The sequence below is a fragment of the Magallana gigas genome, chromosome 6 (genome assembly GCF_963853765.1).
Source record: "Magallana gigas chromosome 6, xbMagGiga1.1, whole genome shotgun sequence".
NCBI lineage: Eukaryota > Metazoa > Mollusca > Bivalvia > Ostreida > Ostreidae > Magallana > Magallana gigas.
The window spans coordinates 54,340,216-54,350,620 of record NC_088858.1 but is presented as its reverse complement, the minus strand read 5'-3'; the positions used below and the strand labels follow the sequence as shown (position 1 = coordinate 54,350,620).

The 10,405-nt window shown below is 33.8% G+C and overlaps 1 protein-coding gene across 1 annotated transcript; it reads right to left on the bottom strand.

Moving 5' to 3' along the window:
• Positions 1–5,057: 5,057 nt before the first annotated feature.
• On the bottom strand, positions 5,058–10,143 carry LOC117687303 (uncharacterized). Its single transcript, XM_034463585.2, has 3 exons — positions 9,303–10,143; positions 5,671–8,864; positions 5,058–5,066 (listed from the first exon to the last, which is right to left on the bottom strand). The coding sequence occupies exons 1-3, from the start codon at positions 10,141–10,143 to the stop codon at positions 5,058–5,060; spliced, it is 4,044 nt and encodes a 1,347-aa protein (XP_034319476.2).
• Between the last annotated feature and the right edge of the window lie 262 nt (positions 10,144–10,405).

Here is a 10,405-nt window from a genome sequence, read left to right as displayed (position 1 = left end):
ATAATTCATTAGGAATTACTTCAACAAACACACTGTATGAGCAATATTTACATAATTAAAATATTAATTCTAAATATAAAAATGAGAAATTAATAAATAGATTATTAATGATGACAGAGTATACACTGTATATATACACCGGTAATAAAAGAAACAACATAATTTCACTCTTAAATATCAAAAGCAAAAAGAAAAAAGTTAGATATAACCAAAAATCATCTAGCCCACCCCCCCCCCCCCCTCTCCAATCCCACTTTTAATTTTGTTCCGACACCAATGTTTTGTAAGAAAATTTCAAGAAAATACATTCAATGTTATATAATTCAACTGATGTCATGATTGTAAAAATTAAACCAAATTAAAAAATCATGTTAAAAAAAATACAATGATTAGTAGTTTACAGTTTATGTTCAACTAAGGTAGTAAAGATCTGTAAGACGTTTGGCTCACCGCGCAAAAAGTGTCCCGGTCTGCTGCTTATTATTTACTTAAGGAAAGTCCAAGTTACTGTTTTCACAATTTTCATTATCGTGTCGTATAGTGGTAGGTCTGAATATTGGTTCTCGTCTCTAAGAAAATGACATGAGTATATATACCCTCTCGACTATAACAGACAGTTTTGGTTAGTCATGACCATCTGTGCTGATCATGAGTGTAGATTCAGTGACCAAATTTAAAAGCAGTATTTCAATTCCAAATACAATATCAAAACTGTGAAACTGTCCATCACAGCATAGATGGATGCGGGCTTGCAGTTTCTTGCATCGGTACAAATCATGAGTATGAACACGAGCATATGTCAAAGGTTGACAGAAAACATGTAATATGTGACAACAATGCAATAACAAAGCTCCATAGGGTTTGTAATTATGACAAATATAGCACTCTCATCCCATACCTGGAGGTATGAGATCATACTACTGCAAAATTAAATTCAAACTGTACTTATTGAAGGACTTTCCAAAGAGTGATTACCTGGTAATAGGTTAATATTCATAATAATTGTGCAGTCTATACATAATCATTTATGTGTTCATATTAATAGTTCTTATCAAGGTCACAGCATAGTCATTTGTTTACAATACATATGTCTCCCAAACAAAAGAAATTCCCAGAGGGAGATTTTTTCTGCCTGGTGCCCAGAGCAGGAAAGCATCCTTGATCTCCCCTAATTCAGATGAACTTTCTAGTGACGTACCAGTTGGAACATCTCTGTAAGAGGTAGTATCAAGTGATATAATTCCTTTTCTGGCTGGGGACATCAAACCAAAGAATTAAGTACAAAACAATTCATTAAAATGACCATAATGGAAGATTAGTAAGTGTGACCAGAATAATAAATATGATTCAAGCAGTAGCCAGTATGTTGCATAATATCCATACATGTAAAATAATCATAGTCATACATTTGACAGTTCATTATAATCAGGTTTATATAGTTCATGGTGATCAGAATCCGAAATGACCAGGATTCTTGAAATATAAGAACATGCACAAATAATCTCATAATGATGTCACAATATAAAGTCAATATTGTTAAACCCCATCCTATATACACAAGTTGACACAGTTGCCATAGGTTTGTTCTAGTTTGCTAAACATCTGAGTAGGATCATTCTGGGGAATGAATCATCGGACACACAAATAATATTTTAGTACATTCTAAATATTTATTAAGTGTGTCTGCAAATATGTTTTGGAGCAAATACAGTATAAACTAGAAGTACTGTAAGCAAGGTCACAAATGATATTCCTGACAAATGATACCCCCACCAAGAAAATGTTATTGGTCAAGTATTTATTTTGGAAAATAATAGATGTACCATATTCACATTGACCTTAAATGTGCATAAATGACCAAAGTTAAAGGTCAGGATATAATTCCATGTCAGAGGCAATATTTTTGTCAAGTTGTAGCTTCCAATTATTTTTCATAGAAGGAAATTGCATAGACAAGAATTTTACCATTTTTACAGTGACCTTGAACTTGTACAAATGATCTTGGGTCAAGATAACTACACATCATCAGGTGATTAAAAATTTTTAGTTGAAGTTTTTTTTGTTTCTAATATATTCCATGAAAAAAGTATGGGGGTAACACAAATCACACATTTTTTGTTCCTGTGACCTTGAAGTTGCACATATGAGCTGTCTTAAAATCAAGATACAAGCTCAGGTCATACACAATCTATGTGTGGAGTCAGAACTTTCTGTTTCTCGATAAAAAAAGGTATAGAGTGCACATGAATTATGCACTTTGTTTCAGTTATCGTGAACTTTCCAAAATGACCTGAGGTCAAAGTCAAAGCACAAACAATCTTTGTGTGAAGTAATAATTTGTAATGTTCCTCTATAAGAAACTAGAAAACTGACCAGTCAGGAAGGGCCCCGCTATGACAATTAATATACAGAAGTGAAAAAAAACTTTGAATTCCATCCTCTTTATATTAACAATGATGAAAAATAAATGCCCGGCATAAGATGTAAAGAACTGCAATATATAGGATCTCATGATTTGTAGTTGGATATGATTTTCATCCAACAATTAAAGTGTTAAACTGAGGGGTAAAAATATAAGGGTGCAGCTCATGGAATGCGAGTTTAATTTGATTACATTTAAAAAATGTTTATGAAATTATAAGTAACAACTGTATTTTTAAAATTTCAAGATAATTCCTGTACGTCCAAAAACTCTAAATAGTAACCTTGTATCTGCATAAAACAGGGATAACCTCATGTCTTATAAAAAAAACTAAATTAAATGTGTATTTAAAAAAGATTTATAAACAGGTGTTTTATAAAATGCAAGCCTTCAGTGAATGCAAATACAATGTATCACCCAGGGTTGACCTCAACTTCAAAACAAGCATTAGTTGCAGACAAAGGTGTTCATTAATCTTCATATGACAGATAGAGATAAGCGTCTAAATTTTTTGCAGCAGGCAAGATAATTAATCCCAGGGGTTAATTGTTCTGCTCACTCATCCTTTTCTTCTAAAGTTACAATAAGATTTTTTTTTCAGAAATGACAGAATGAGGTTATTATTTGATTACCTGTTAAAATTTACAGCATTAAGGCAGAAAAAAATAATATAAATAATCAAAAAATAAAATAGTGAAAAAGGATATCTTAATATATATATCTTGATTTTAGAATTCAATAAAATTATCATAAATCATTGTGTACGGTATTTTAACCAAAATAAAGTATGAATATTATATTTTAAATCCATATTTCAAAGAATGTACACAATACTAGACATCATTAAAAATTGACCTTAACTTCAAAACAAAGTTCATTTGCAGACACAGGCAGTGCAGTAATTAATCTCAATGTGACAGATAAAGATAAAGCTTAGGATTTTCTTCATGTGGAACTAATCCAAAAGGACAAATATTGCACAGCCTTCCTAGTATACATAAGGAATCTACCCCACCACCAGAAGACATATAGAGAACCAACCTTAGCATCAAAATATGTTTTTCAGACTACTGAACTACCATACCAAATTTGAACTTGATTGGGCAACCATAAAATAAGTTATTAGAAAAAAACCAGAAAATTTGTGGACAGAAGAGTGACAGACGGACAGACAGATGGACCGACAGACAGAGCGATTACTATAGGGCACCCACAAATCCTTGCAGGGCCCTAAATATTAAGCAGACATGATTGCACAGACAGATGGACAAGCTGATTCCTATATACATGTACCTATCTTTGTTTGGGGGGGGGGGGGGGGGTAGGGGGTATAATGAGTAAGTGGCAACCCTTATTTTGCATAACCACTCATGACAGTTTGTATAAATATTCAGTATCCTAAAAAGGAAACAGAATATCAACAAACTGCCTGTATATAGGGAAATGGCGGGTTTAACTTCTGTTAACATGAATTTGTTGTTACACTGTGGATCTTTTCACTACAAGTGTGTTGCACAGTATATCATGTTATGGTCTGACCAGTAAGCCTCAAGGACTTCTGTTTGGACATCTTGAAAATCAGTAAATACAAGATCAAGCTGCGTGTTATTTTTTGTTGTGACCTTTTTCATCATTTGATTACAACTAAATTTTTCTTTCATGAATTTTAAGAAATTTTCATGACATTTACTGGTTAAATCTAAATTAAAATCTCCCATAATGACAGTTTTAGCATTGTTCTGCATAAATGGTAACAACTTGTTTTCCAAAGTTTTACAAAAGACCTGAAGGTGACATGAAGGCTTTTTGTAAAGTGCTACACACTGAACCTCAGAATTTGAGATTATCACATTTATAACAGAAAACTCAATAGAGTCACTAGAAAATGAGTTGTGTGACAAGACTGTCAAGTCGTTTTTTACATATAAAACAATCCCATGGTGTGATCTTGAACAATGGTCAGTTTTGCCATCATTGCGAAATATTTTAAAGCCATCCAATGAATATTTTTCATCTATGTCAGATTCACAGAGCCTAGATTCAGCTATACCAATAATATCTGCACTTAATGCATTAGGGTCAGCTTTGATATCAAAGAAGTGTTTATGTAGGGATCTTGCATTATTGAATAAAAATTTGAGATTCATGCAGAGAGTGTACAGTGGTTGATAACAAAGCTGCATTTTGTGTTGTCTTAGTCTCACCATTTCCTGATCTACACTGTCGTCCTTGTCAAGACTCTTTTCATTAAAATCTAAAATAAATAATCCATCTAGTGATTTTACTCTGGAAAGCGCTACATAATGAATATGTGGAATTTTACGTTGTTTTGTTTGTGACAGGTTGATCACTGCACTTGAAAGTGTTGCTCCTTGAGCTTTATGAATTGTTTTACCAGCAGATGCCTGAAGAGGAAATTGGACTCTCTCATAAGTTTTCTTGTTGTAAACAAAAGTTCTCTTCACTTCAAAAATTGGTGTCCAGGATATACTAGTATTCATATTGAACAAATGACGGTATTGATGTCTTCTTGATATTCCAATCTTGGCATCTTTAAACAGAACCCAAATAATAGCAGGCCTAAACATGGAAGTTTTGTATTCAATGTGTTTCACTACACATGTAGCTCCATTAGTTAATCCATCTGCAACATCAAGGTTTACTGATATATCATATATCATATCAACAGCAATAACCAGATGAGTTTTCAGTTGTCCTGTACTTGATTGATTTTCTGGCAAGTTTTTAATGAGCTTTAATTTTACTTCTGCTGAGAGTTTGGCCTGAGACAATACATCTGTATCAGCTTTGATAAGTGCTTTTGAGGTGGTTAAATTTTCAAGCAGATTTGAATTGAAAGTATCAACAAATTTGTTCTCAATGAAAAGATGGGGTGCCTGTTTTGGATATTCAGGGCAATCTGGTGTAATAATCCTTTGGTTAATGATATCTTTGTCCTCTGCTGTTAATTTGTTTTCACGGAGTCTATTCAACATTTCTGTAAATCTGAGATCATCTTTTTGTCTCATTATTTCAGTCAACTCATGCATTTGAAAGTGTTCCTGCCACAAATTTTTTGCAAGTCCTTGGCCAGGATTTGACAAATTCTTAAAAATCCATTTGTCACAAACAGGGGCCAATTGATATAAATCTCCAACTGCAATAACACTAATACCACCGAAATCTTGCTTTCTGCCTGTAAGTTGTTGAAGTCTTTCATTCAAGAACGTAAGCATGTTGTTACCTACCATTGAAATTTCATCAACAATTACAACTGACAAATTCCTGTATTTAGTTCTAAATGAGTTCAGTTCATCAGCACTCATGTTTTGTTGGTTCTGGTACATTTTTCTGTGAAATGCTGATGCAATAGTAGCTCCTTTAATATTATAAGCAGCTTTTCCTGTGGATGCACAAAGAAGTATTCTTATATCATCTGGATTTTCTCCTTCTTTAGAATACAAGATTCTATGTAATGTTTGAAATATGGCATCAATAACAACCGATTTTCCTGCACCTGCTCCACCAGTAAGGAAGGCATACAATGGTTCAGTGTTATGCTGAATCCATGTTACAACATGATTGTAAAATTCTCTTTGTTTTATGTTTAAGCTCTGTAATAATTTGTGATATTGTTCATCTGGGATGCGAACTGCACTCATTTCTATTTCTGATACTTTTGATGACATGCCAATCTCTGGCCCTATATCATAGTCTCTGTGTTGAATTGTATCTGGATCAAAGTGAGCAAACTCTTCTGATGGTTTTGGATCTACTTCTAAATCTTCTGCCTCTGCTTGTTCTGTATTTGGTGCAACTGTAGCCAAATTATCAAGATCTTCCTCAGCTTGAAGTCGAGCTTCTTCTAATTCCTCCATGAAATGTTCATATTCTCTTTGCTTTATCTGAATAATGTTAGCTTTTCTATAATAATGTTGTTCATATGTTTGAAAATCTCCAAGAAGGTCAACCATTTCATTTCTCCAAGGCAGAAACAAAAACAGTCTTTCTCTGTAGTACAGTTCAGAATTTGTCTTTTTACTGTATCCTACATATCTGATGACTCTTTTGTTTTTACGCCTTCTAATTTTTATGCCATTTTTCAAATGAACAACAACATCACTTTCAGAAAAGATATCTTCTGCAGATTCATTTGGACAATCTTCATTGTTTTCCTCATCATCATTTTCTTTTTCCATTTCTTTGGGAAAACTTACTTCCAATTCTGTTACAACATCAGCTAAACACCAGTGTTCCAATTGTTTTGGACGTCTTGCATATCTTTGAATTAAACCATCTGCTTTGATATCAGTTGAATGTTTAGGTAAATTGTTCAGTTCCTCGTCTCGTTTGAGAAGAAAAACGCGCTCTTCTGGAGGTGAAGTATTTATAAAAACTACTTCCCTACTAGACTGTGTCAGAGGCATCTGTAGAATTAAGTAGCTTGCTTCTTGTGCACTAACTTCAACAAAATTAAGGAACTTGTTTCCAATATGCCGAACTTGTCGTTTAAGATCCATATTTCCATCAGTAGCTTCTTGAGATGCTTTATCAAGCATTGCACTTATTCCTCTTTGTGATTTGCTGATATAGGCCACAATGTATGTTGCACATGCATATGGATCTAAAACAAACTGGATATCCAAGTTAGCATTCCAAGCCTGTAACAATGACTGGTTGTAGTAATTAACTCTCATTTCTGATGGACTTCTTTTTAGAAATATTTTAGGACTTTTTAAGGAGGCTCTGATACATTTGATATAGTCCTCTTGTGACATTTTTATGACATTTTCCAAGAATAAGTCATAGTCTAAATTGCAACCATCTTTGTATTCATTCAATTTTTCTTGAAGAACAGAGTACTTCTTTCTATATGTATCTACATCAACATCTAATGGTTCAAGCAGCATTGTTTTGGGTAGAGGTGGCAAAGGAAATCCAAACCGACAAACTGTTTTTCCACCTTTTTTGCATGTCTTTGAATGCTTGTGAACCTGGAGTTCTACAAGGTGTTTCAAAAGAGCATCATTTTCCTGCAAGCTGCAGGTAACATACTGGTCGACGTAAGCTTCAATTGCTTCATCACTATTTTCTTTATACTTTGGAGCATCACTGGTCCATACAAGCATGTGAATATGTGGTGAACCTCTGTTCTGGAATTCTACACGTCGAAATACATCTGTGACAACACCAAGAGGATTGTGATGACTCTTTAGAACAGTATTGATGAATATTTGTACTCTGTTGTCAAAATATCTAGCACAAGTCACTGGATCTTCCTTAACTAGAGTAGATTTTGCATTCCAGTCCAGAGTTTCTATTTCTTCATTTGAAAGAGGCTTTCCTCTAAGTATTGCCAATGTTTTCAGAAGATCAACCCATCGAGTATCAGCTGATGAAAGAGAAATAAACCATGTTGGAAGACCTAATTGTCTGATCATTGCAAAAACATCTTTCTTTTTGGATGCAAGATAAGCTGGAGAATTTCTGAGTGTTCTGAAGATATAATATCCTTCATTCAGTCTAACAATTTTTTCTGCAGTGGCAGGATTCAGAACTTGTTCTGCTGTGATCGTCTTTCCCTCTGTTTTGCATCTTCTCAATGCTAAGTTAACTTTATCACTAACTTGTTTAATCTGAATTTTCTTCAACTTGAAAAAAATGTTTGGAACAGATTTTGCTGCTCGTCGATCAATGCTACGCAATTCCCATTTTGCAACATCGCTATAATGAACTGATACAACTCTGTCATTATTTTCTACTCGTCTCTGTCCACAAAATATGGTAGGAAAACATAAATACTCTGCATCTTTATCTTCGTATAAACTTACTGGTCTTTGATTTTCTCCAGGGGCAAAAACATATGCCTTGTTGGTGTCATTATCTGCTTCATCAACAAGAGTATCAGAATTGCCTTGAATATTATCATCTGCAGCAACTTCACAAAATCCATCATCATTTGGTTCTGTTTCACGTTCATCAGTGCTGGAGGATGTTCCAACAAGCTCTTTAACAACTTCCTGGTTGTCATTATCAATAATTTCTCTCCATGAATGATCAATGTTAATGCCTGAAGATTTATATAATTCACTGTTTTCCATAAGCCATTGTAAAGCATTCATGACCTTATTAGGACGGACATTTTCAGAGAAACATGCAGACTTGTGAGAAAGTCTTTTTTTTAACTTTACAGCAATTGTAACATGTTCATCTAACTGTCTAGGAAGAGCATTTACTGTTGGCTGGATATCAACAGGAACATTTACAACATTTCCTTTAACAGACATCTGCCCTCCTCTGGGCAATTCTCTTATCTGCATAAATGGTATTCTCTGAGAAATTAGTCTTTCTTCCAATGGATGCAACTTCAAAATTTCTGGTCTGTCTGGCCATTTCATTCCATTCCTCACTGACAACCGTGGAATTTTTTCATCTTTCAAGGCTTTAAGACATGTTAAGCATAACCATTCAACATCATCAACAGATTTAAAACCAGTACAAATGCCTCGACTTGTTTGACTAATATTTACAGACTCCATCTTCACAACACTTTTAGAAAACCAAGTTTGATTACAACAAGTGCATACATAAACTGGGCCATTTTTAATTTGATTATGAAATTTTTGTATGCATTGATCTAAAGAATGTCCTTGTTTCCTTTTCTTTGACAATTCTTTTTCATGTGCTGTGAATACTGTAGTTGATCTTTTCTGGGCTTTGCAGATTTTATCAAGTTCTTTTTCAGCATTTCGATATTTTTTTCTACTTTGTTGTTTTGATAGTCTTTCTTTTTCTAGCTGCAGGGTATTTTCCCGTTTTTTTCTCTTTTCATTCCTCTCTCTAAGACAAAAGACCTGAGATTGCCTAAGTTTATTCATACCTTTTAAGGTATTTTTTCTGTCGTTCTCTCGAGTTTGTGGGTTTTGTCTAGAACATTTCCTTGAATCCAATTCTTTGTCTTTGAATTGCTTGCACTGTCTAGATTTGTTCATGCTCTTTAAAGTGCTTTTTCTGTTTTTTTCTTGAGTCTCTGGATTTTTTCTAGAACATCTCTTTGCATCTAATTCTTTGTGTTGGAATTCTTTGCACTGTCTAGATTTGTTCATGCTCTTTAAAGTGCTTTTTCTGTTTTTTTCTTGAGTCTCTGGATTTTTTCTAGAACATCTCTTTGCATCTAATTCTTTGTCTTTGAATTCTTTGCACTGTCTAGATTTGTTCATGCTCTTTAAAGTGCTTTTTCTGTTTTTTTCTTGAGTCTCTGGATTTTTTCTAGAACATCTCTTTGCATCTAATTCTTTGTCTTTGAATTCTTTGCACTGCCTAGATTTCCTCATGCTCTTTAAAGTGCTTTTTCTGTTTTTTTCTTGAGTCTCTAGATTTTTTCTAGAACATCTCTTTGCATCTAATTCTTTGTCTTTGAATTCTTTGCACTGTCTAGATTTGTTCATGCTCTTTAAGGTGCTTTTTTTCCCCTTAACTTGAGTTTCTGGGTTTTTCCTAGCACATCTCTTTGCTTTTAATTCTTTCTCTTTGAATTCTTTACACTGTCTAGATTTACTCATGCTCTTTAAAGTACTTTCTCTGTCTTTTTCCCTCTGTTTCTCAGAGTTTTCCCTCTTTCTACTCATATAATTCCTCATGTACTCTTTTCTGGTTTCACGAGATCTTGACTTTTTGTGTTTTTTCAACATGTCCTCTTGATATTGGAAATACTTATCCATTTGGGGATTAATATCATTCCTTAGATTCAGAGTACCTGCCTCACTTGTCACTGACACTGGTTGTAACTCAAATTGGGTTGTCATTGATATATTACAACTTTGATAATATGCGAACAAATAATCCACTAACCTATCAATATTATTAAAAGTGATTTTCAGAGCAGTTCCATCTGCAGATGACATACCATCCTGTGAATGTGAATGACTATCAAAGAAAACTGGACAGCTTTTCTCATCTGTATATATTGCTGAACAAAGTCCA

Excerpts from the sequence above, each read along its gene's own strand:
- LOC117687303 (XM_034463585.2), bottom strand. The coding sequence starts at position 10,143 with ATGGATAAGTATTTCCAATATCAAGAGGACATGTTGAAAAAACACAAA. Across the intron at positions 8,865-9,302 it reads CAGAAAAAATACCTTAAAAG|CCTTGAAAGATGAAAAAATT; the intron begins GTATGAATAAAC and ends CATGTCTTAAAG.